Raw genomic sequence first — 27,933 nt, forward strand, 5'->3', positions numbered from 1 at the left:
AACTTGAAGAAGGATAAACGCAAAGAAATCTACAAACAGAAAAGTCATATTAATGGTGAAAGCCCAAGACAAGGAGAAAATCTTAAAAGCAGCAGAAGAAAAACGACTCTTTACTTAAAAGAGAACAATAATAAGATCAACAGCAGACTTCTCATCTGAAAAAATGGAGGCCAGAACACAGAGGAATAAAGCATTCAAAGTACTCAAAGAAAAAAGTATCAACCAAGAATTTATATCCAGCAAATCTAGCTTTCAAATCTAAAAGGAAAATAAGATACATTCCCAAATAAATAAGAACTAAGATCATTTACTGCTAGCTGACCTACCTTACAAGAAATAACAAAGGGAAGTCCTTCAAGCTAAAAGTGACAGTAATTTGAATCCACATGAAAAACAAAGAGCACCAGTAGTCATGTGGTTATAAAAGATGGTATAAATGCATATTTATTCTCCTTTTTCCCTCTTAACAGATTTCAAAGCAATTTTATAAGATAATGTGTATATAAAGTATGGTTTTGCCTATAACATAAAAATGTAATGTATTTGCTAATAACAACACAAAGGAGGTGAGTGGGAAAGCTATATTGAGCTAAGGAAATAAGTCCAGGTGATAAATGAACAAATGAGGAAATCCATAAATGAAAATTAGGTTAATATAACAAAAGCTATAAAATACAGTTGATTTTCTTCTCTCAGCTTCCTTAAAAGACATTCAACTATATAAAGTAATAATTATAATAATGTAATGTTGGGTTTGTAACCAACATTGTAATATGTACTACATATAACTATATCACAAAAAAGAAGAAAAACAAAATACATCTATAAGAAGTAACATTTCTATACCTCACTGGAATTAAGTTAGTATAAATCTGAAGTTGATTCTGGTAAGTTAAAATTTAAATGGTAAGTCCTATAGCAACCACTAAGTAAATAAGTAAAAGAAATAGAGTGAAAAAATTCATTAAAGATATGAAAATGCTACAATAGAAAATATTCATTTAATTCAAAAGAAAGCAGTAAAGAATAAATAAAGGAATTAAAAAGAACATGAGACATAGGTAACAGACAGAACGACAGATGTAAATCCAACTATATCAGTAACATTAAAGGTGAATGGAAAAACAGTCTGCTCAAAAGGCAGATGTTATTAGACTGGATAATAAAACAAGATCTAACAATGTATTGTCTATAGGAGGCATACTCTAGAGTCAAAGTCAAAAATCGATTCAAAGTAAAAGGGAAAATTTATCAACAATCCACAAGAAAGCTGGAGTTGCTGTACTAAGCGAAAACAGACTTTAAACAAAATATGTTACTAGAGGCAGAGTGACATTTAATAATAATAAAAGAATCAATCCACCAAGAAGATAATAACATATGTGCATCTAACAACCAAGCACCAAAATACATGAAGAAGAACTTGACAGAAATGAAGGAAGAAACATTAAGACAAGTTAAGATTAATAGTTGATAACTTCAATTCCCAAGTCAAACCGTGGATAGAACAACTAGGCAGAAGTCAACAAAGAAACATAAAAGTTGAATAACACTATAAAGTGATCAGACCTAAAAGATATCTCTATAACACTACATCCTACAACAGCAGAATATACATAACTCTTAAGTGTACATCAAACATTGGATAGAGCAATGTTAAGCCATAAATCAAACCTGATTAAATTTACAAGGGTAAATATAATACAAAGTACCTTCTTTGACCAAAATGGAATCAAATTAGAAATCAATAATAGAAAGAAATTTCAGAAATTCAAAAATATTGTGGAAATAAACAACAAATTGCTAAATAAAAATGTGTCAAAAAGAAGTCAAAAGGGAAATTATAAAATGTTTTGAGATGAATGAAATTAAAGGCACAAATGCCAAAACATAAGCAGGTAAAGCAGTACTCAGAGGCAACACTGTAAGTGTTTATATTAAAAAAGACATCAAATCAACAACCAAGTCTTCCACCTTATGACATTGGATAACAAAAGAACAAACTAAACACAAAACAAGCAGAAGGAAGAAAACACTAAGAATTACAGGAAAAATTATTGAAATAGAGAATAAGAAAAACAATAGAGAAAACACAACAAAAACAAAAGCTGATTCTTTGTAAAGATCAAAATTGACAAACCTATACCTAGACTAATTAATATTGTTAATATTATTATCTCAATAAATGCTTATCTTAATAAACACAGAAAAGGCATTTGACAAAATCCAACACCCCTTTATTTTAAAAAGTGTTCAGCAAAGTAGGGATAAAAATGGAGTTTCCCCAATCTGATAAAAAGCATCAATGAAAAGCTCACAGATAACAACATATTTAATGCTAAAAGACTGAAAGCGTTCCCCCTAAGATCAGTAACAAGACAAGGATACCTGTGCTAATGTTCTGTTCAACATTATACTGGAGATTCTAGATAAAACTATTAGTGCTAGTATTTTCAGCAAGATTGCAGGATACAGAATCATAACATAAAAATCCATTGTATACACTAGCAAAGAAAATCAAACATAACATTTATGAACAACTCTAGTTATGACAGCATCAAAAATAATAAAATACTAGAGAATAAATTTAACAAAAGAAGTCAAGATTTCTGGCATTTGACTTATGGCAAAAAGTACAAATCCTCTTTGAAAGAAATTAAGAAGACACAAATAAATGTAAAGACATCCCATGTTCATGGATTGGAGGACTTAATATTGTGTAGTTGGTAAGATTCTCCAAATAAAAGATTCAATACAATCTCTATCAAGATCACAGTTGGGTTTTGTTGTTATTGTTGTTGTTTTGTGTGGGTGTGTTGTCTTTTTTTCAGAAACTGACAAGTTGATCCTAAAATTTATGTGGAAATTAAAGCGACCCATCATTTCCCAATTTCAAAATTTGTATGAAATGTCCAGAATAGGCAAATCTATAGAATCAGAAAGGTTAGTGATTGCTTAGAAATGGGGTAAGGAGTGAGAGATTAAAAAGTTGAGAGCTAAAGGGTGCAAGGTTTCTTTTCTGAGATGGTAAAAATGTTCTAAAATTCACTGTGTTGATAGTTGCATCTATCTGTGAATATACTAAAACCCTTGGATTATAAATTTTAAATGGGTGAATTGAATATATGTGAATTATATCCCAATAAAGCTGGCATTAAACAAAAAAATAAAACAAAAAAACAAAAAAATAAAACACAAAGAAATGAAGCTCTTTTCCTCTTACTATTCCTCCTGCCTTCCTGAAAATTCATAAAGCTAACAGGTAGGGCTAAACAAGGCACGGGTTTGCACTAGGGGTAGAGGTGAGGAGCTGCAGTGGCCAGCAGGGTGGCAGAGCCCTCAGCTGAGTCAGGAGCATAACCAGGCAACATGGTGTCAAATTCCTAGAGAGGTGAGGAGTGTGTCCACCCAACAGGGTTATTAGCCAGGCATGGGAGACAGAGAATGAACAAAGACTGAACAAAGAATGAACAAAAACTGTTCTGTTGAGCAGACTAAAGATACATTATAACATAAACGTTGTGAACTAGATCATTTTCCTAAAAAGGACATTATGGGACAATTAGCAAAATTTTAATGGGGTCTGAGAATTACATGGTAGTAACACATTGATATTAATAATTATATAAAGGAATGTTTTTGTTATATATAATTATATAAAGGTAGTAACACACTGATGTTAATAATTATATAAAGGAATTATATAAAGGAATACAAACACAATATTCAGGGATGATGGGACATTATGTCAGCAATACTCTCAAATGGCTCAGGGAAAAATTGCTTACTACTGTGCTTGTAACTTTTCTGTAAGTTTCACTTTATTTTTAAATTTAAAAAATGAGAAAGAAAAAAAAAGATGAAGATTCAAGATAAAGTGACAAATATTAAAGATAAGCAAAGTAAATCAAACATGTATAGTCAAGTCTCTGAAGAAAACCAAAGCAAGGAAATAGAACAAACAGTGAACAGTATAAAAAATTCCTTGAAATATAAAAAGATACAAGACTGCATACTGAAAGTGCATACCACTTAAACGAGAAATCAACTCAGAATATTTAAGACCTACCTAGCAAAATTGCTGAATTTAAACAAAATCCTTTGAACATGTGGGCAAAAAGAGCAAGTGACTTACAATAGAAAGCATATTAAACTGTCATCAGACTTTCAACAAAAATACTTTAAGCCAGAAGAAAATTAGTAACAAATTTGAGATGTACAAAGAAAGGTTAGTCAAGGACTTTATAGCAAAGCAAATGGCTGTCAAACATAATGGTCCCTGATAAACTAATACCGAAATGCAGTTCTCAAAAAACATTCTTCCCATGAGTCCTTCCTGAAGAATAAACTGTAGAATAAGCTTTAGATAGGCAAAAAACATCAATGTAAGGAATGTGATGAACCTTAAATATATAAGTACTTTAAAACTACTAAGAGTTAAAATAAGAGAGAATAATATGTAATAACTACGTGCATTCACAATGTAGTTAATCCCTTGTATTAGTTTGCTAGGACTGCCATAACAAAGTACCAGAGTCCAAGTAGCTTAAACAACAGAAATTTATTTTCTCACAATTCTGGAGGCTAGAAATCCAAGATCAAACTGTCAGCAGGGCTGGACTCTGAAGCCTCTCTCCTTGGCTTGTAAATGACCCACTTCTCCTCCCTGTATCTTCATGTGTGTCTTCTGCGTGTGTCTGTGTTCTAATTTCCTCTCCTTATAACATTCATATTGTATTAGGACCCACCCCAATGACTTCACTTCACTTTACCTCCTTAAAGACCTTATCTCCAGATATAGCCACGTTGTGAGTTGGAACTTCAACATATGAATTTTGGGGGAACACAATTCAGCCCATAACAGTTATACCTCACAAATTAGAAAATGGCAAGGAGAACAGAGAGAGCATATGGAAAACAAACTGTTTTCAGTAATTATGTCTGTAGGGTAGTATTGGTACTGTAGTTCTTAGACTGTTATATGAGTAATTATAGGCTTTTCTAATTCTAACATCCTCCATGTACTTGCCAACAAGATGTCTCAATGTGGAAGAAAGGAGATACAGATTTAACTAAGAGGAGGTAGAGATAAAACACAGCAAGTCCTAAATTTCCCATTAATAGAGACTAGCGATTCTTGGAGTACCGGCTGATTCCAGGACTGAAACAACAAAATGTTCAGGATGAGCCAGAAACATCGTCATAGGAAATAGCAAGGAAGCTATCAAAGACTACAGGGTCAGGTCAAATGGACTAAGAGACCAACTAGAAGAGATACCCAAAGTTGGAGCAATTTGAAGTTTTAAAAGAAAAACACAGTAACTGCTATAGATTGAAACACCTCAAATACATTTAAATCTAAAAGTTTATAATGACACTTTAAAAATTGGAGATCTCTGAATAATGAGAAAGTGGCATTAAGATTATATTATTCCCCCCAGTGGTCATTAGGTACATTATTAGTCAGAGCTGCTAGAGGAGAAAGTTGTTAGTATATAGAAAATGTATATTAACTGGATAAACCCAGTAGGAATTACCCATTTTAAGACCAATGGGTAAAAATTATTTGAATATGGGTAATAAAATAAAGCTCTGCTGGGCTTCCCTGGTGGTGCAGAGGTTGAGAGTCCGCCTGCTGATGCAGGGGACGCGGGTTCGTGCCCCATTCTGGGAGGATCCCACATGCCGCAGAGCGGCTGGGCCTGTGAGCCATGGCCGTTGAGCCTGCGCGTCTGGAGGCTGTGCTCCGCAACGGCAGAGGCCACAACAGTGAGAGGCCCGCGTACCGGAAAAAAATAAAATAATAAGGCTCTGCTAAAGGCATTGCATTGGGGGAATAAAACTAGAACTTTGGAAAAACAGAACACTTTTCTTGCCATTCACTGAAATTCTAGCATTCTAAATATAGTATAGCTTATAAAGTAATATGCCTGATATTTTAAAGCAAATATACCTAAACAAGTATGATCAAATGAGTGGTGTATTTTGCCAAAGAATCCTCTTAGAACTACTCACATATATTTTATTACTCAAAATATTCCTTATATCTAGGATTTTTTTTTTAAAAAACTATTTTCAGAATCTACAGGGTTTTTTCAAGACCTTTATTAACAGGTGCTTGCAGTTTACTGACTTTTTTGAAAAAAAAATCATGTTGTGAACTTTTATTATATTATAAATTAAGGTTCTTAAAATCTCAACTTGAACAAATATGAAACAATTTAAAAACGTTTAAAGGTGTATTGAGAAAAACCAGCCTTAAAAAAAAAAATGTTTGTCATCATCAAAGAGTCTTTAAGTAAAGAGATAGTAAAAACTCCAGCCTGCATAGGTAGTGCAGGTAATACTTCTAGCTATCTGGTCAAGGGGCAAAGAGCAAGCACTTGAGGTCTTCAGTGCCACTCTCCTTTCCTTATTGCTGAAACTTTACATTCATTTCTTCTTGTTGGATAGCTAAATCAGATGATGGTAGAGATGGGAAAAGTGCATTTACTCAGCCTCCAGCAAGACTAATTCTCAGCTGGTGCATCTGCTGCTTTTCTCTTTGCCATCTTGTACTTTAGGGTTTTCTGGGGGTCTGCACTGGTAATTGAAGCTACGTCCTTAACAACGTTGAGGTGACTGCTGACCTTAGTCTCATCTCCTTGATTTTCCCTAGCTCCTTCACTGTGGTCCTCTCTAGGCTGTCTTGGGTGAAGTAAGCCCTTGTGGAATGGTGGTCTATAAACCACATTACATACTCTGTCTCACTGGTCTACCTTGCTCTCTTGCACCCTGGTTGTCAGCACCTTCCATCACTTCTCCCTGCACAGTAGGGTTGGAATACTGTGGTCGACACCCGTAGGGTCTCCACGTAGTAAGATGGGCACAGTGGCCTGCTGTAGAGCCTGGCCTTTGGGACCACTCTCCGATCCCTCATTCTTTCTCCATTCTTATTATTCTGGTCATTCTGCTGTTAATTGTGTGGAGCACCCCTATTATGTGGACGGTATCTATCATGGTTACATCTGCTGCATATTTACTGCCTGGCACTAGAACTCCACCAGGGCCTGGAACATTCACTGCTTCCACACCCTTTTCTCCTTTCAGCAACATCAAACTCCAAGTTTCTCCATCTCTTACACTGCAAAGGTGCCTCCTGGAGTTATTCTTCTTTAGGGCAGACTGGTATACAAATACATCTTCTTTGGTGTTATTCCTATTGAAAAAATCACATCCGTTTCTTACACTGAACCATTTTACTGTTCCAAAAACCTTCACTGTGATGAGTTTCTTGTCCCTGAAGGCAGGTGCTGCAGATGTGAAGCCACAGGGGCCACTGCTCCCCATGGTGCTGCTGGGCTGGGCCTCGGCCTGGATGCTTACGGTTGTAGTGATGGTGACTGGGGCCAGCTGCGGCAGCTGTGGCTCCTTGGGGAGATGGGGGTGCTACTCAGGGCTCCCTGGGGTCGGCTCTCCATTCCCACTACCAGCTGAACTCTACAGCATTTTAAATTATATTTTTGAAGGAGAACTGTCATCCCCAAGGGATTGATTTAATTTTGGAAAAAGAGAAAAGATTTGAAGCCATGCTTGCTGAATTAATAGGTGTCATAAAACCATCTTTCATCAAAAATACAGTTTAGCTCTAAAGTAATGAAACTGTTTCCTTGTGTCACTTAAAAACTGACCATGCAGGCAATTCCAAAAAAGAAATGCAATTAACTTGAAAAATGCTAGCATATTTTGAATATGTATATATCTTCCAAAAGAAACTGGCTAAAAAGGAAAATCATTTAAAATATTATAGTTTAAAAATAAAGTTTCCCTTTTTACAGAGCAAGTTGTTTATATAACCATATTTCAAAGGCACATTAAGTACATATTACTCAGAGGCTTTTATTTCTATAAAATTTTTATTTACAAATGTACTAGACATAAAAATATGTGTGATACAGTAAAAGGAAATAATCAGGAGACCAGAAAAAACCAACTACATATAAACAGTTCCTCAAAAAGAAAAAAATGATGGAAATGGAGTGGAGTATCACAAAAGAAGAGATAACGTCTTGGTATGAAATGTACTATAGCAGCGGTCCCCAACCTTTTTGGTACCAGGGACTGGTTTTGTGGAAGACAATTTTTCCACAGACCGGCGGGAAGGAGGTTTCTGGATGATTCAAGAGCATTACATTTATTGTGCACTTCATTTCTGTTATTATAACATGTAATATATAATGAAATAATTATACAACTCACCATAATGCAGAATCAGTGGGAGCTTGTTTTCTTGCAACTGGATGGTCTCATCTGGGGTTGATTAGAGACAGTGACACCCGAGGTGTGTTGCTTACGTCCAGTCTACTCCGTGATCTCATTCTGCTTGCTGTCACTGCAGAAAACCCTGCTTCACAAAGATAGGATGTTGGAAATGCAAGCAGGCTTTACAGTGCTTTTGTGGCAATCTCAGGATATTCTGCCTGACTTTAATCCAGACGTACGGAGATTTGAAGTTGTCTCAAACATACTTTTAAGGCCACTGTCATTTGCCATCTCAGGCAGTTGATCCTCTTCTAGCATGGACAAAGCCAATTCACCTGGCTTACTCACGAATAAGTGAATCTACTCCTTCCCAGTTCAGGGGTCTTTTGTGGTTGGGAAGTAATGCTCAAACTCTTTTGAAAGCTGAGATAGGTGATCATGCACCAGCTGGGAGCGAAAAAGCCCTGGTTCAGTCTATTTCAAAATCTCTGCTAATGTTTGAAACATGTCAGACGTCCCAATGTTCACTCGTTGCCCCCATAATTCCAGTTTGGCTTTGAGTGCAGCCACTTTATCTACTGACTTGAACACAGTTGCTGTTCTCCCCTGAAGTCACAGACTGAGTTCGTTGAGCAGGTTGAATATGTCACACAAGTAACCAAGTTTTGCGACCCATTCTGTGTCACTGAAATGTGCTGCCAGTGGTGACTGTTTTCTAAAACAAATCTCTGGAGCAGCTTTCGGAACTCAAAAACTCTGGCCAGGGATCTCCCTTTAGAAAGCCATCTCACTTCTGGGTATAAGAGAAGACGTGTGTGCTCTGCGTCCATCTCCTCACAGAGCTGCATGAACAGACGTGAGTTAAGGCCATGTGCCTTAATGTGGCTGATAATTTTAATCACATCCTGCAAAACGTTGTTAAGTTCAGTCGACATTTTTCGTCTAGCCAGAACTTCCCTATGGATGACATAGTGCGTAGACACACATTCAGAAGCGACCTCTTTTGACCCGAGTAGTGAAACCAGAAAGCCATCCAGTCATGGCAACCACTCTGTCCGTGCATATACTGACACAAAGTGCCCAATTCAGTTTTCCTGATATGTAATTATTCAAAGACTGAATAGTTCTGCAGCTGTGGTGTTGGTTGGCAACAAAAGTGCACATAACATATCCTCATGCACATCCTCCTGAAAAATATATCGCACAAAAACAAGCACTGTTGCCTTGTCAACATCAGTAGACTCGTCATCCTGGATTGCGTACCACGGTGACTCATTAATCCTCTCTAACAATTGTGCCTCAATATCCTCTGCTATTTCATCAATTCATCTAGTTATGGTTCTAGCCGAAAGAGGAACATGTGCCACCTTTTGAACTGCAACCTCTCCTAAAAGTTCACGACAAATGTCCTTAGCAGCAGGCAGGATCAACTCTTCACCAATAGTAAAGGGCTTCTTAGCTTTAGAAATGCGGTTAGCCACTAAGAATGATGCTCTCAGTGCAGACACATTTGATGAAGTGGCGGCCTTCAGTAATTGCTTCTGTTCTTCATGTTCACGTTTTTTTTCTTTTGAAAAATTCCAAAGTCTTGTCTTTTAATGCAGGGTGCTTGGTCTCCATGTGGCGAAGCAATTTTGAAGGTTTCATGGATTTGTTGGATAGAGAGTCGCCACATATTATACGAAGCGGGCTTGGAGAATGTGAATCACCTGTTGCAATGAACCCATAATTTAAGTAGGACTCTTGGTTTTTTCTTTTAAATGCAGCTTTCTTTTTGTTGGCATTCTTAAGAGTCTTCTGCTCTCTCATCATTGGGTCTTTCTCCCTTTTCAAAGAAGCTCTCCAGCGACGTTTGATTTTTACTCATTTTGGCTAGGGTTAGCTTGTGGGCTTACCAAAACTGTGACTGAGACAAGCGTGCAGGGCAGGAAAGAGGCACATACAGAAGTGGTAAATAAAATAATGGGCGGGCCACGCGTGGACTAAACTAAGTGTCGGATTCTGACTTACAGCCCACCACCAGATGCAGCTGTATAATTGAAGTACATCGACTCACTTGCCACTATAAAACCTGCCACCAGAGGCAGCTTAATTGTCACTTGCCACTCACCAATAGGGTTTTGATATGAGTCTGCAAGCAATTGATTTATTATGGTCTCTGTGCAGTCAAACCTCTCTGCTGATGATAATCTGTATTTGCAGCCGCTCCCCAGCACTAGCATCACTGCCTCAGCTTCACCTCAGATCATCAGGCATTAGAGTCTCATAAGGAGCACAAACCTAGATCCCTCGCATGCACAGTTCACGGCAGTTCGTGCTCCTATGAGAATCTAATGCCACCACTGATCTGACAGGAGACGGAGCTCAGGCAGTAATGCAAGCAATGGGGAGCAGCTGTAAATACAGATGAAGCTTTGCTCGCTCATCCACCACTCACCTCCTGTTGTGTGGCCTGGTTCCTAACAGGCCACAGACCACTTCCGGTCTGTGGCACAGGGGTTGGGGACCCCTGTACTATAGAATGAAACAAGCAAAACTAAACTATACGTTCAATTATAAAACATTTAATGCTTCTCTTTGAATTCTGAAAGGACACTACTGTTTCATTAAAGTTTTTTTCTCCCACTTCAACTAATTGCCTAAGGTGTGATAATCAAGATTACTCATGACCTCCATGCTGCTAAATTCAGTAGACATTTTTCAGTCCTCAATTTACTCAACCTGTCAGCAGCATTTGAAAGTTAATCATTTCCTCTTCCTTTAGACTCATTACTCAGTCATCTTTTGTCTCTCAACTCACTTTATTGGTACCTAAATCCAGTCTTGGGGCTTTGAATCCTGTCTATATCCTGTCAACTTTAAACTTCTATCTCCAAACTACACTTCTCTCCTAAGCTCCAGACTTATCTCATTTCTCCATTTAGATGTCTAATAGGCATTTCAAATTTAACATGTCAAAAGCCAAACTCTTGATCTTCCTCCCCAAAACTTAGTCCTTCTAAGTCTTTCCCATCTCAGTAAATAACAAATCCATCAATTCAGTTATTCAAGCACTGGGTCACCTTTGAATCCTCTCTTGCTCCCATATTTATAGTGACAGAATATCCTACTCACTTTACTTCCAAAATACATCCAAAAGCTGTCCTCTTAGAGTTTTAGTTTAGGTATGCTTTATCAAAATCCAGTCAAGTCCCATTACTTTCCACTGCTATCGGCCTTGTCTAAACTACCATCATCTTTCACCTAAATATTTGCAATAGCCTTCTAACTAGTCTCTCTATTGCCACTGATGCTTTTAACACTGATATCAGATCAATCCACTCAAGACTCTCCAAAGGCTTTCCCTCTCACTCAAGAGTAAAAAGCAAAGTCAGAACAACCATCTGCAAGTCTTTAATTGATACCTGAATTTATCTCCTACTACTCTCCCTCTGCCTCTCTCTATCCTAGTCACAAGGAAATACAGTCACAGTGGTTTTTAATCTACCAAGTCAGATCCAACTAATGCCCTTAAGACTTGCCCTCCCATTTGCCCTGAAAGCTCTTCCCCCAGATGCACGTGGCTGGCATCAACTTCATCTCCTTGAGGTCTTTAGTAAAACCTCTTCTAATCACTCTATTTTAAACTGCAGTCTACCACTTTCCCTGTTTTTTATCTGCTTTATTTTTCACATTGTACTTATCACATCTAGCATATTATATATTTTTCTTTTTTATTTTGTTTTGTTGTCTGTCTCCTCCCATGATAATGTACATCCTCTTTCCCCCCAATAAAGGCAGGAATTTTTTTTTATTGAAGTACAGTTGACTTATATTATTTTCAGATGTACTTATAGTGTACTTATAATACAGTGACTTATAATAATTATAAGATGTACTTATAATATAGTGACATATTAGTCACTATGTTTAGTGACTGCTTCAATAGTTTTATAGATTACACACTATACAAAGTTATTATAATACTATTTATAATATTTCTTGGGCTGTACATTACATCTATGTGACTTGTTTTACAACTGGTAGTGTGTACCTCTTAATCCCCTTGATCTATTTCACCCATCTTCCCATCTTTCCTCCAGCAATCACTAGTTTGTTCTCTGTATCTGTGAATATGTTTCTATTTTGGTATATTTGTTGATTTGTTTTGTTTTCTAGATTCCACATATTAAGTAAAAAAATACAGTATTTGTCTTTCTCTGTCAAAGCAGGGATTCTTGTCTGTTTTATTCACTATCATATCCCTAACCCCTGAACACCTAGAATAACAATGCCAAAAACCAACATTTAATAGTAATATTTACTAAAAGAAAGAATGACTGAAAGAGTGAATGATTCTTATTCATATTCAGTCTCCATTGGCTTGCATTAATTTATTTTGTTTTTCCTTTCTATTAAGTATGTATTGAATATATGTTACCTTTGATTTGAAAAAGAGGTCTACAGCATAGGCTGTAGGGAAATTAAATAATACTTACATTTCAAAAAAAGAAAATGATTTAAAATTTGTTATTTTTTTTGTCTTGGCTATTGAATTTCAGTCAATATCATTATATCACAGACACTTTATAAAATATGGAAAGTCTGCAACCATATAGCTCCATTTATATCCCCTCCCCAGAACCTACTGTTAGAGTTGCCATATATATTACATTTATATACATTATAAACCAAAAAGACAGTGCAGTAATGTTTTCTTTAATCAGTTTTGTTTATTTTAAAGAAAATAACAGAAAGGATATTTTATTTTTACCCATACAGTTAGCATTCCTAATGGTCTTCATTCATTCCTAATGATCCAACTTTCCTTCTCCAGTCTGTAATGTACATCTGGTAGCAACAAATTATCTTAATTTTCATTTATAAAACTTAAAGAATATATTCACTGAATGAAAAATTCTGGGTTGACAGGTTTTGCTCCAGCTCTATGGCTTCCCTGATTTCTAATGAGAAGTGTGCAGTTACTCAAATGATTCTTTACCTTATTTATGTCTAGTTTTTCTCTGCTTGCTTTCAAGATTTTCTCTTTCCTTTGGTTTTCTGCAGTTTTACTATAATATGCCTTCTGCGGTACTCCTTAAATTTATTTTGTTTGGAGTTTGCTGAGTTCCTTCAGTCTATAAATATAAGTTTTTCAACAAATTTGGGAAAGTTTCTACTATTATTTCCTCAAATATTTTTTCTGCCCCCTTCTCTCACACTTTTTTCAATTAAAAATTAATCAATAATCATATGAGAAAGAAGTGGAAATTTTTATTCAAGCCAAATTTGAGGATTATAACCCAGGAGACAGCCTCTTAGTGAGTTCTGAGAACAGCTCCCAAAAGGTAAAGGGGGGAAAGGTCAAGTATATATGAGATTTTGGTGAAGAGGGTACATGCAACCAAACGCATATCTCAGTAGAAGGCTGATGCTAGTCATGAGGAACAGGCTTTTAGTTAATGATTTTAGTGCTTTTCTAAGTATGGGAAAACCTATGAGTTTGCGTTCATAAAACCTTCTCCTGAAAATATCAAACTATCTGAAGGCCAGTTCTGCCAGTTTTCCCAGAGCACAGAGTGTCTCATTCCTGGTCTCTGCCCTGAACTCCTTTTTCAGGGTGTATTAAAAGTCAGCAACTGCAGTGGCTAACAAATTGATTCTTGTAGAACTGGATGATGGGAAACATTATTGTCCAATCCCTTCCTTTTCAGTTTGGGAGGCATTTCTTAACCAATTTGTCCCATGGCGCTAGGAATACTCAGTCCCATGTCAGGCGAGGATTTTGTTGACAGGCCACTCAATGTGCTGTTACTGGACTAGGCCCTGTTAACAGCAGCCAAAAGCCTGTGGACCTCCTGTTTCACTAGTCTGTTATGGTCCAGGAAATGGTTCCCTCTTGTTGTTTTTTCCCATATCTAGAGTTATACTATTACCATCATTGATCTCATATGACTGTATATTTGGTCAATCATTTCAAGTCGCCTAATAATCATTAATTTTATCTGAGGCTCAGTAACACATTTGGTAATACAAGGAACAATAATCTTGTAAAGTAGGCAGAATACAAGTATTATAACTAGTAGCATTAATAAGGTCCTAAGTATTTAAGCTAAAAACCTCTATTAGTTGTGGCCCAGTATCTCCAGTCTGTTCTGCACCAATTGCTATCTTTAAGGGAAATGATATACTGGCATTGTATATAAAGTTCACCAAACATGTCTGCATGTACAAGGCAAGTAGTGGGTCAGCATGACTCCTTACAGAATTGATAAAGGATTGTTATCTTCTAAGGAGTTATATGGCTGGCAATAGAAGGAGAAAAACTGATCTTTATGGTTGAGCAGGTATTTCTGCACTGGGGAGGTCTGGTTAATGCATAATTCAGATGCACAATGCACACAAGAAGGGAGAAAGGAGTCCAAAGGGCAGAGAAAAACCTTATGTTTAAATTTTTCTTGTCTTGCCTTCAAATGTGAATTTTTATTTCATCACTTTGCATATTAGATTTCAAGACTGTCCCATAAATCTCTTCAGTTCTTTCCCCCCAATCTTTTCTATCTCTCTTCTAATGTTTCAATCTATATCCAAGTTCATTTATTTTTCGTTCATGTCCATTCTGCTAATAAGCAAACAGTGGATTTCTTTTTACTTTAAATATATTTTTTAGTTCCAAATTTTCCATTTGATTTCTTTATTTTGTGGTTGATAATTCCCACCTGTTAATTCATTACAAGCAAATTTTTTTACACTGCTGGTTATAAAAAGTCCCTTAAAGTCTTCATGTGATAACTAAACAATTCTACGTTATCTTGGAGGTGGCATGTACCAATTTTCTCTTCCCTTGAGAATAAGTCACATTTTCCTAGCTCTTCATAGGATGAGTAATTTGTGATGGTATGCTGGGCATTTTGAATATTATCCTGTGGAGACTATATTCTGAAAAAATCCAGATGATTTTGTTTTGGGGGGTCGTTTTCTTGTTTAGATACAATTACAGATTGTCATGCCTTCTATGTGTGGTGTCTCAGATCTCAATTCAGTTCCTGAAGTCTTATTTACAATCTACTATCCGTTTGTCATGATCATACATGGTTTCATGGGTCAGCCATAGATTTTAACTGTGTTTTTTTTAAATATAGAATTCAGACCCTTTTCCGACTGCCTCTTTTCTAGGGGCCCATTAATCACCTGTAGTGCTGGTTGCCCTAGTGCTTGTTACCTTAATTTTTCTGGCTAGGAAGTTGGTACATCAAAATAGAAAAATGAGAAACTCAGCCCATGCTGACCACTTGTTCCATGTTTTGACTCCCCTCTAAAACATCCCTGCTTTTTATTCAGTCGCCAAGGCCCTCAGGTGGATTTTTTCAGCATGATGTCCAGCGTTTTTACACGGTTATTTGTGGGAATATCAGTTTCTTAGGAGCTTTCCCTTCCATACGAGTTTTGGAAAATCTCCAAAGTGGATTTTTCGTTCTGGAGGTTGTTTTAAACATCTCCTCTTATCAGTTAGGCTTTTATCCTAATATAATAAACTGTTAAAACATCATGATGCTATCACTTTCTTGAATGAAAGACAGAACACAAAGCTAAATACTGAAATATCAAGCAATGAAGACTAACTGCTTGATACATAGGTTATTTGATAATTAAGAAATCTCCAGTAATGATTATGAAATATCTAAACTTTGTTAAAATCTGTTCTGCAAGTTTATGTCAAAAGGCCACCTTATATATGACTTCATAATCTTGTAAACATTCAATAACTCCAACCAAATGGAGCTCCAAAATCAACTTAACTCAGAGTAAATTTTACTATACTACAGAAAGTTACACTGAGAAAGTCTGTATTTTACAAATTTCTTCCAAACCTAATGAGTTATTTAACTGATTAGTGATATCTTTCCTCATTTGCCATTTACCAAAGATAACCAAATACAAAATATTCACTGACAAGTTACACTGCTCAAAACCACATAAAGAAAATTATTTAGCACTCTCATGATCCACAGGTCAAAATCACTTGAGACAGGCTTCTGTCTGATATTCTGAAGACATTATTTGGGGGAGAATTAATTTATTTTATTTATTTTAAAGCCCAGATGTTGACATGTGATCTACATTAAGCTCAGAACCACAGACAATACTGTCTGACCAATACAACTTTTTTATGCTGTCTCTTTTCTCCAGAGATTTTGAGGCAAAAAATATAAATACTGTGTTACTCTATAACAACTAATGATGTAAGCTTCATTTGTAAAATTTCAACTAATTAATATGTCCTACACACCTTAAAAATTCCACTGTAACCCACTATCGCTTCATTGACGGGGAGTGGCCTTGCCTCCTACTTTACCAAGAAAATTGAGACTATAATGTGTGAACCACCTCAGCCTTTTTCCCTGTCATAACACAGTCTGATATTCATGTGCATCCTCTGCACCTTTCCTTCATTTTCTGAATTTCCAGAAATAACTTTTTAATGACAAAATTTTTGCAGATGCCTGTCCTGATAGTAATTGTACTTTTAAAATTTACAAGTTGAGAAAATATACATGCACCCATGGACTTACAGTCAACCTCCATTAACAATAAGGGGCCCAGCAGGCTATGCCTACAGACTGGGAACTTTCAAATCTTAATGAAATACATTTTCATGAAATGACCAAAATTTAGAGGCATTTTCTTTTAAAAGTTCTGACTCTGATGTAGGTACTCTATTGTCTATGTTAGGATTCAAGGAATAGATTCTTCATCACTTGGGTACTTGTGTACAAACAAGGTGACACAGAGTTACTACTTATTTTCACTGTTGGTATAAAAGAATGTGATAAGAAAGAGCCATGTGACAAATTGCTAAGTTTGCAAAGTGGTTCAGAACAATGTTTGCGCCTTTCTGAATGGAGAATTATATAACTGCTTATGTTTAACCCTTTTTCCTTTTTGCTGCCAAGAAGCTCCCACCAACTCTGAAATTTCACTATAGCAATCATACTGGATTTATGATGTGCACATCTGTATTTTCTTGATTTTCTACCTTTATTTATATTTCATTGGTTTGTCACTCTACTTAACATCACTCTGTTAGTGCTTGAAGAAAGCAACTTCACATATTAATATGGAACAAGGCAAAGAAGTATGAAAGGAAGGCAAGTTGCATATTAGCTCAAATATCTGAATTACAGAAACATTTCCATGCAAAGCCAACACATGGCCGAACTAGGACTCAAACCCAATAAAAGGACCCATGAAAGAAAAAGTGGCTGTACAAGCACAAATTCATTTCTAGCGATAGTAAAAAAAATAAAATGATATGGACAAAAGATGGTAGTAAATACTGTCACCTTGACATAAAAATGACAGCACTATTGTCATTCAATATTATTATGGTTATTAAAATCATTGGGAACAGAAATATCTTTTAATAAGGGTAAATTCAAACTGTTACTTATATGTCCAATATAGAACATAAAAATTTAAAAAGAAATGTTAATCCAAAAATCCAAAGGCAAAGAAGAAATATTTTTAATGTTTAGTACTCCTTTTCTATAACACAATCTTCACATTGATTATTTAAACAGTAATTTAAAAAAAAAAAAAACAACTCTTACATGAAAGACACGTGCTTCTTCAGAAATATAAATACTTTGACTTACACTGTAGAATTCTCTCTCAGCTCCAAACAGCTTGGGATATCACAATTCCTAATGTGACTTAAACAAAACTCACATATTTCCTCAGCCAGGTGTACTGCCCATTAAGAACTAATTCATATATGTGAACGTAATATCTTGCTTAAATATATCTTTGTTTTTAAAGTCAAAAAACCAGAAGGATATGATAAATCACATTAAATAATTAGTTTTGCAAAATTAGGATATGCACTACTGTACCCACTTCCTTGCCTACTGCAAAGGACAAACAAGAATAGAAGCTAAAATTGAGTAATTTCAGCTACATGTAATATTTTACATCATTTTCCTTCTAAATAATTAACTATTCTTTTCGAGTTATTTCTAACATTTCAATTGTTCATAATATAATTTATATATTTCAAAATTTGAGATTTCAAATACCACATTAAGCAATATGGTTTTATAAAATTTATTATTTCAGAATTATGTCAAGAAAAGCCACAGCTTCAACATTAGAAAACATTCTAAAGAATAAAAGAAGTTCATGAAGAACTTAAGTGAAGAAGTTCACTTAAAAAGTGAAAAAGCACCTTTGAAACAAAATGAAACATATAATAATAACTCAGTTCCAAAATACAGAGATGACTTTTAAACCACATTGAAGAAAGTCTATCATTATATATTATATTGTATCACATTTCACACCTAAAACTTTCCATAGAATTTATAATAAGATGGTTTTACTACCTTATATCCAGGTCCTAACTGATGAATTGCAAATATCTGTGCAGGGTTGAGGGCTTCACTGAACACGTACACGGCACCAAGTTGACCACAGAATACCCTATTTGCATCAGCAGTTTCTGAAGATCCGAGAAAGCACTTGTCATAGCTCTAGTTTTAAAAAGTCATAAAAAAATCAAATGTTTTACTTTGTAATGACAAAATATTTAAGGATACCTGCCTTCATTGTCAGGAATACCATAAAGCATAACAATAATAACAGAAGAAAGCAACAATTAAGACTCTATGGAGTATTTAAATAATAAAAACCAACTAAAGATTTTTTAGGGAAAGTTAATCAGTCAAATATTTCATATTTATGGGCAAGCAAACAAACAATAACCACCTACTCAATAATCGCCTGACCAACTTTCCAAGTTCTATGGTTAAAAGCAAAAGGGCTTATAACTATTTATTTACAAAAGTAAAATAAATTTTAAAACAGTAATTATTTGTAATTGTCCACAGAAAGTCATCTGAATCAACATAATGACTATTCCAAATTTAACCATAAACACATTGGACTGAATTTTAAAAGTTCTACCTAATTTCTCCACTATGGATACATTTCTCTATTTCTCTACACTAACTTAAGGACACAAAGAAAAATCACTTCCTTCTCTTACATGAGTAGGAACTATGCAGAAGCAGATAAACAATAATCACCAAAATCTGCTGACTAAAGCAGATGGTACAGTGCTCTCCATCTGGGGAGTTCAGCACCTAAGAAACCGCACTTAACAAGACCCTTCCCACCTCTACTTCTTAAATCTCACCTAATACGTGGCCCCACCTATCCAGACCAGTGCAGTCACTGTTCAGTTCAGTCCTCCCAACCTCACAGGTTATTCTACACTGGAATAATGATAAGCAAGACATTATATATGTATGGAATCCCTTTGGTGCCTCAGTAAAATAACCAAAAAATTGTGAATGAGGTAGAAAGAAAGACACTCCTCATAAAATACCCAATCTTTAATTAAAAGTGTAGGAAAAAGAACTGACTGCATAATGTACGTGTGTATATGTGTTATTGTCCAGGCCTCTCCATTTCTTGGAATATTATTGCAAATAAGTGAAAAATCAGTCTTTTCTCCCTTTCTCTTTTTAAATATGACTACAGAGTCATGACAGTCAACAAAATCACTCTGCAATAGAAAAGACTGTCCCCTTTGGAGGGCAAATATGAAGCAGAATTTCATGTGAATATTCTAATTCTGAAAAAAATCATTCTCATAAATATTTATTGAATGTGACCCAACTATGAGTTTCTAGGACAGAACAAGCAAACTGTTTCTGTAAAGGAACAGACAGTAAATATTTCAAACTCTGCAATCTCTAACTCATTTCATCACAGATTCTTCTTTGATTTTTGTTTTGAGTCTTTAAAAAAAAAAAAACAAAAACCTTAAAAAAAAAGTAAAAACCAAGATAAACTTTCTACTTCTGCCTCAAAGCTTTTGCACTCACTGCTTCCACTGAATGGGGTATTTCCTCCAAATATTCACATGACTTTCTCCCTCCACTCTTCTCACTAAGACCATCTCTGGACCATCTGGCTTCTCCCTTCCCTATACCTACACTTTTATATTTGTTCCCACTTAGTTTTTCTCCGCAGTATTTATCACCATTTATCTAGTAAATAATAGTCGCATGTTATACTTATTCGTTCTGTTTAAGGTCTTGCTTTCCCATCAAAATAAGGTATAAGACACAACTTTTAATGCTTGAGATTCTGAAAAGAATAGAATACTGCATTTATATTTTTGACCTAATACTTAATAATTTGGCCAAGCAATTTTCCTTTTTTTTTGTATCATTAATCATATCTTTTAGCAATTTAATTATACTAAATTAAACCAAGAGTTCACTTAATAGAAAAAAATTTCTAAGTAAAACTATTGTTTCTACCAAACTATTTTATTATTCAATTCATGCTATAAACAGTGATAGATCAAACACTCAAATACATTAAAATACAGATAAATAAAAACTTACATCATTTGTGTTAACATGCCAAGCCATATCACCATAGGACACCAGCTGTCCATTAACATAACACCGAATTTCACTGTTCCTCCATCGATTGTAAATGTGGACAATGCTGATCATGTACCACTTAAATGAAAAAAAATTTAGGATATCAATATGTAATGTTTAGTTACTACTGTTTAAAAGCAACCATAACATTTATCCCACACTACAAAAAATTGCTTGAAGGAATATTAATGATCATCCACTAGCATTTTTTCAAATTCCCTTTCCCATTTCTCATTTTACAGGTGAAAAAAATGACTCATAAAGAATAAATGTGTGATGGAGATGGAGCAAGAATGCTTTCAGCTCTGGACTGACATCCTTCCACTATACCAAGATCCAAAAATTGTGGAAATACAATTATATTTATGCTCATTCATTTAATAACATTTGCATTGTGCCAGGCGCTGCAAATACCCAGTTTTTACAGACAGACCACAGGTTCAAACTCTTCTGGAATTTATGGAGCAGTGGAAGAGCCATACATTAGACAAGTAACAAATACAGAATTAAAAATCATGATGATTACTGTGGGGAGATAAGAACAGTGTAAACTGAGAAAGAATAACCTAGGATTCTACTTTGGATTGAATGGTCAGGAGATATCTGTCAAGGAAAAAAAATTTAATATTTATAATAAGATTCAGGTCATTTCAATTCCACAATTTAGAATTATTAAATCCAGGAATAATTATATTTAACTTAATAATGTGTGACTATTAATTAAGAATCAAGGAATGAGTTTATACTCAGCTCTCATTTTATAGTTACCAGTGTCAACAAAAAGCATTTTAAAGTCTAGTTTCATATGAGATGATTTAAGTTCTATAACAATTTGTGGATCTAATCCTTGGCCTCTTTGGAGTTAATAGCCTAATGCAGATAATATAGAAATATTATTTCTAAACTACAGAAAAATACAAATGATTTATAGATATTTAAACAATTATGCTTTCATCAGTTAAGAGAGATTTAGACTAGTTTTCCCCAAAAACATAAAAATATAAAGTACAAAGTTTGTTCTTCAGATTAGTTAAAAGCACTATTCAATTTATTTCATAAATATTTTGCATAATATAAAGCCATAAGAGTAATTCTTAACCACTAAAATATTAATCATTTCAAGGTATCTGAAATACTTTGAACAGAATTCAATTTTATTCATTTTGATTTAGAAAATAAAAATAGTGCACTGAACAACTCACAGAAGACAGTAATACAAGCAACACTTTTCCTCAATTACATAAAAAAAAAAGTCAGGTCAAACCACTTAACCCCTAAAACATGTCTGTTTTAAAGCTGTTTTATTCTAGATCATCCTTAATTTACTGCAAACTGAGGCTTTCACCTGACCTGAAAGCAACATATATGTTGGCCCTGATTAAAATTAGAAGAAAATCTTCAAAGTTGGTCATTTAGTGACTCATGTTTCTAAATATTATAAAATTATAAAGAAACTGAGCTTAAAATAAATTTAAGAAAAATCTTATAGAAGTTTACATGTATAAGAATTAAAATTTACCTCTCTAACACTCATTGAGTTTAAAAAATTTCAACCAGAATGCTATCTGGGTAAAATAGGAGATACAATCTTTATATTTTGGAATAAAATTTTTAGAAATTTTAAATGTCTAAATACAACAGACATAAATAAATATCTATTAATAGATAGATATTGCCCAAAGACAATTTTAATATATGAAAATTATGAAAAACTGTTCCTAATACATATCTGACACCCATAAATAAGATACCACGGACTATATTTCTATTTATTTTTTATCTACTATTTCTTCATTATGGGATTTTTTCTGATAAAATTGATATTATTTACTCCTCAAAGTCGTTCATTCAAAGAATTTACGGTGGGCCTACTTCATGGCAAGTGTCCCCCAGATTGTAGGCACATAAAGAAATGTAACATATACAGCCTAAAGGAGGTTTCATTAGAGAAACAAACATGAAAGCAACTATAAAACAATGGATAATATCTAAATTACACATATGGGAGCAAAAGAAGTAATGACTAACTGAGGGTAGGTAGAAAGGAAAGACAGAGAAGGAAGGCTAACAGAGAAGAGTTCACTAAAAGAGTAAAATAAAGCTTAAGGCTAAACTTGAAGGATGAATAGAACAGTTGAGTAAACAAGGGGGAAACATTCCAGGCAGAAGAAACTTAATATGGTACATGGAGCACAGTGGTTTGACAAAACTTTTCTCAGTGTTCAGGTGTGGCAGGCAAAATAGACAAAGACCAGATCATAAAGAGACCCATAGTTCACCTTTTGTAATCGGCCTTTACTTTTTGCATAATGTGGTATAACTAAAGAATTTTGAGCAGGAAACTGAAATGATCATCTCCATAGTTTAGGAACATAACTCGCAGCAGTAGGGAAGTGGGGCAGTTAGGCAAGTGTGGATGAAGATAAATGAAAATCACAGCAAAGGTCCAGGTAAGAAAACCATAGGAGCCTACACTAAGACAAAGGCATTGGTAATTTTAAAAAGCGGGGACAGGAACTAATTAACAGAACTGACTGGAACTGCTAATATAGAAAAGGGGAGTCTAAGATGGTTTCCAATTTTTCACTTAAATGGGTAGTAGTACCATCAACTTAAGATAACTAATATAGTTATCCAGTTATTAGCCAGATAATTAAGTTTGGATTTATAAACAGAGTTTGCTTTTGGTCATAACACTAACATTAAAGGTTAAATGGGTGAATAAATGAATACACAATTTAATGAATGAATTGATCTCAGAATGAATAATGCTTATTTATAGGAAAATTAACCTTTCTATTCTCTTTCCTTAGTAAATCAAGATATACTCTACAGATAACAGACAAGTGCCTTTTTAAATCAAAGAGCACAAGTTTTGACTTGATATTTTTTGACTAAAGGAAACAGGAGTAAACTCGGAGATTATATATGCATACTGATACTATACATGTATGTTGAGGTCTACATTTAGTTTGAAACTCAAAAATAGATCTATACAAGAAATACAACAACAGGAACAAGAAAAAAGGATGTATATTAAGAATTCATCAGAAAAATGTAATATGATATTTATACAAATATCAATTGTAGCTAACATGTATTGAGTAAATTTACTACATAGTAGGTAATGTGCTAATTGTTTACATTCACTTTCACAAGGTCAAACATCTGGTTAAGTGGTACCACTAGGAAAGCACTTTTTGATAGTCTAGCTAAACCCCTTATTAGGCAGGATAACAACTTAGCTAGGGTATACCCTGAAAAAACTAAAGAAAGGGAAAAAAATAAAAAATGGAGTTATCTCGAATAATGAAACAGTAAAATCAAATACTAATGATTTTCAAGATTTATAAAAATCTTTACAGAAGGCCTTTCAAAACCCACATCACTCCCTGATCCTGCTCCTAACAAGATATATATAGAGAGAGAGACCTATAACTGGGAATGCATTTTTCAAAGGGGAAAAATGTAAAGACAGAGAGAGAAAGAAAAGGAGAGGGAGAGAACAAAGGGGTTAAATTGCTTTTTATTAGTTAATGGCAGTTTTATTTGATCCTTAACTTGACGCTAAGTTTTCTTATTTATACTCTTTACACCACTGTTTCTTAAACTTGTCCGATGAGAAAAATCACCTAGAGCATTTGTTAAAAACTCATATTCCTGACATGAAAATGGTAATTCCACGAATCTGTATTTCTAACAAGCTTCCACTAAAATTCTAAGTAATTTGGCACATTTGGCAAACTCTGTCTGGGTAGCAACCCAAATCTAATAAATCAGAATTTCTAGAGGAGAGGCAATGAGATTTATATGAAAAAAAGTGGGATTTGTATCAAGAAAATATAACTCCCATTCTAATGTATAAATTTATTTAGAATCATTACTTTTAAGCTATTTTCTAAGTATATATTAATGAATTATTGTTAAATTGATGTTCTTTAATAGAAATAATTATTAAACTATCCCTTACATAAGAGAAAGATTTTTATTAGACTCATGTAAAAATAAAAATATATATTTGAAAACCCCATCCAAAATAATATTTTCTTCAGTATGTGGCACAATACACATGGGATCATAAGCAAACAAGAAAACAAACAAAAAGGAAAGAAAAAGAAATGAAGCATTCTCACCACCTTATATGGGCTCATCAAATCTGTTATGGTTGTTCCTGTGGATAAGGGGTAGAGTATGCCCTGAAGAAGGTGAACAAAATCACTGCTCTATATCCAAGAAAGACCCTTGAATCTGGAAGGGGGACCAGGCCTTAAACATGTGGGAAGGAGAACTATACTTCTTATTTTTTTTATACAGCAGGTTCTTATTAGTTATCCATCTTATACATATTAGTGTATATATGGAGAACTATACTTCTGTCCCTTGTTTTTTTAGACTCTGGACTTTCAAATGTTTCGTTACTGTGACACGAAGATGGAGTCCAGTAAACAAAAGAAACATCTCTCTAGTAAACCCCAGCTGATAATGAGTGAATTATATCTATATATCTAATGATACAGTTGCATGTTTCTCTGCATTTTCTCTTGTTATTCTTTACCTTTAAACAGACTTTTAAAAGTACATTTCAACTTGGTCTCTGAATATCCATATTCTAGCGGATATTAAGCAAAGGTATATTTCATGTGTCTAAACATTAACAGGAGAGCAACATCCCTCTCCTTGAAGCCATCATTACTTAAGAAGCTGAATTTAGTGAAACCTTCAATCTCAGGAAACAAGATTCAGGGCTGCTAGGATCAGCTGAATCTCCCTCAAGAAAAGTCTTTGTATTACCAAATGTGGAGGTTTAACATTAGACTTAGAAAGGGAGTTCATCTTCTATAAATCCATAGTGGAGGACAGCAAACACACATATACACTAACCAGTTACTCTGAAGTTTGAATCTCTAGTCTAAAAACTGGTTCTGTTACCTAAACCAAATAAGGTTAGAGGAAGAAGGAGGAAGAAGAATAAGAAAAGAGAGAGGAGGGAGAGGAGAAAAAGGGGAAAGAAAAGGGAGATGAAAACGATGAGCAAAAGAGAAGGAGGAGGAGGTAAAGGAGGAAAGGGAGAGAAGAAGGTAGAATTATAATTAGAGTAACATAATTCCTCAGATCTACAATTAAAGTCACAAAGCTCATATAAAAGTTTGCCTTGGAATAATCTTTGAATGAATAATGATTGTTGAAATACTTTAATATTGTTTTCATAGATGTGCAGAAAATTTAAAAGATACTGCATGATTTCTGTATATTATATAGTACATTTACATATTATACACAAATTATATATAATAATATATTATAAATAAATTATATATAGTATATACCAAAATTTTAGGATCAGAATGAAGATCTAAGAATGTGGCAGTTGTTGGCATTCGAAGTAACTGTGTTTTCCATTAAACCTGTGCAAAACACTTTTTCAAAAAGCATAAAATCTCTCTTAATGGTCATGGATATTGCTCTATTCTCTACAATTCCAAAAATTAACTTAGCTTTGCAATATGCATTATTATGCTGAAACAACAACAAAAAAGGCTAGTAAGCTTTAGATCTTAAATGTGTATAACATAGCAACAACCTAAATTACTCGGTCTTTATTGCCATGACTACTTTTCTTCTTACTGCCACATGGAAAAGGTTTTTGGGATACTTACCTACAAAGAAGCACTGACCACAACAAGGCATGCCCTTTTTCTCACTGTATCAATAGTAATACCCCATTTATTTCATACTACGGGGAAATAAACTGCTCAATATAAATTAGCTGTCCAAATAAATGTAACTTACTCCTTTAGGAAAGAAAACGGTTTTTGGTTGTTAAAGTCATACTTTACTTATTTATCTAACATATATCATTGACAGTCTACCAAGTTCAATACTCTGTATTAGGCATATGAGGAAATACAAAATTGAATCTAACACATAGCTTGGTCTCAATAGTTACTAAATAATGCACATATAAATGAATAATAAAGGTTTAAAAGAAATAACAGCCATAAGAAATACTGAAATAATATGCTGAAAGAGAGACTGTATCTGCGGAGCAAAGCAAGGCAAATCAGGGACAGATTCCACGGAAATCTTATGTGAAATGGAACATAACAATGGGGTGGGATTTAAGACCTAGAGCTGAGAGTAAGGGGACAAGTAAATGTATTTCAGGCCAGAGACCGAACATTTGAAAAGGAAAAGATAAAAAAGTGAAGCATGTATATCAGCTCAGTTTTGCCAAAATAAAAGGTTTAAGTAAAAAGCTGAAAATAAAATCCAAATCATGAAAGACTAGGCTAAAATTTTTAATTTATTCTGTAGTAAGTAAGAAGTAAATGATTGGTTTGAACAGTGAAATAATATGATCAGGAATATAAATCAGGAGGAGGAAGAGGAGGAGACAGAGGATACAAGATAAAAAGAGAGCAATATGAAGAATCTAAGCAACATGTAAAGAATTTTATAAAGGTGAAAGCTATATTTTAGCAATACTAAGTATAGGACTTGGAAATTTAACTGACTGATACAAAGATCAAAGAGGGGCTGAAGCTGACTCAAGTCCCCACTACTATGAAGACAGTAGCCTCTTAATCAAAACAGAGGACTTGGGCTTCCCTGGTGGCGCAGGGGTTGAGAGTCCGCCTGCCGATTCAGGGGACACAGGTTCGTGCCCAGTCCGGGAAGATCCCACATGCCGCGGAGCGGCTGGGCCCGTGAGCCATGGCCGCTGAGCCTGCGCGTCCGCAGCCTGTGCTCCGCGACTGGAGAGGCCACAACAGTGAGAGGCCCGCGTACCGCAAAAAAAAAAAAAAAAACAGAGGACTTAAGAACATGAATGATATAGGACTGGGATGGCAAATTCAATGTTACACATTCTGAGGCTGCAGGGCCAGAAAGACATTCACTTGGCCATATCTCATAGGGAGATGAGAATATAAGAATAAAGCTCTGGAAATAAGAATAAAGGAGGAAAGCTATCATAAAACTGAATAAAAATTCCCAAAAAAACATAAGCTTCACAAAAGCAAGGATGCTGTCTGTTTTGTTCACTGTCATATCTCCTGTGCCTACAACAAACAGTGTCTGGCACTCAGTAAACACATATTGAATGTTCACTGAAAGAATGCCATACAACAGATCACAGCAAGAGAGAGAATGAGAGAGGTCAGGAGCCTGATCTTTTTATGTCAAAAGTCAGATATAAAAGTAGAAAGAAAATGCAGATAAGGATAAGAGGAAAGCAGTAGGAGTCACGAGAAAA

At 34.7% G+C, this 27,933-nt stretch overlaps 1 protein-coding gene and 1 pseudogene across 1 annotated transcript in view; both read right to left on the reverse strand.

Annotated features, from left to right (window-relative positions):
- NBEA (neurobeachin) overlaps positions 1–27,933 on the reverse strand; it is a 620,750-nt gene that overhangs the window by 525,840 nt on the left and 66,977 nt on the right. Inside the window, exons 7-8 of the mRNA XM_022574654.2 lie at positions 20,637–20,756; positions 18,603–18,749 (exon numbers count right to left, since the gene is read on the reverse strand). Coding sequence (XP_022430362.2) covers positions 18,603–18,749; positions 20,637–20,756 — 267 coding nt within the window. The remainder of the gene's footprint in view (positions 1–18,602; positions 18,750–20,636; positions 20,757–27,933) is intronic.
- Positions 5,423–7,329, reverse strand: LOC111175236 (Y-box-binding protein 1 pseudogene; annotated as a pseudogene).

This window comes from Delphinapterus leucas, chromosome 18, assembly GCF_059928025.1.
Source record: "Delphinapterus leucas isolate spDelLeu-1000000601 "Yukka" chromosome 18, BTC_Dleu_Yukka2, whole genome shotgun sequence".
Taxonomy (NCBI): domain Eukaryota; kingdom Metazoa; phylum Chordata; class Mammalia; order Artiodactyla; family Monodontidae; genus Delphinapterus; species Delphinapterus leucas.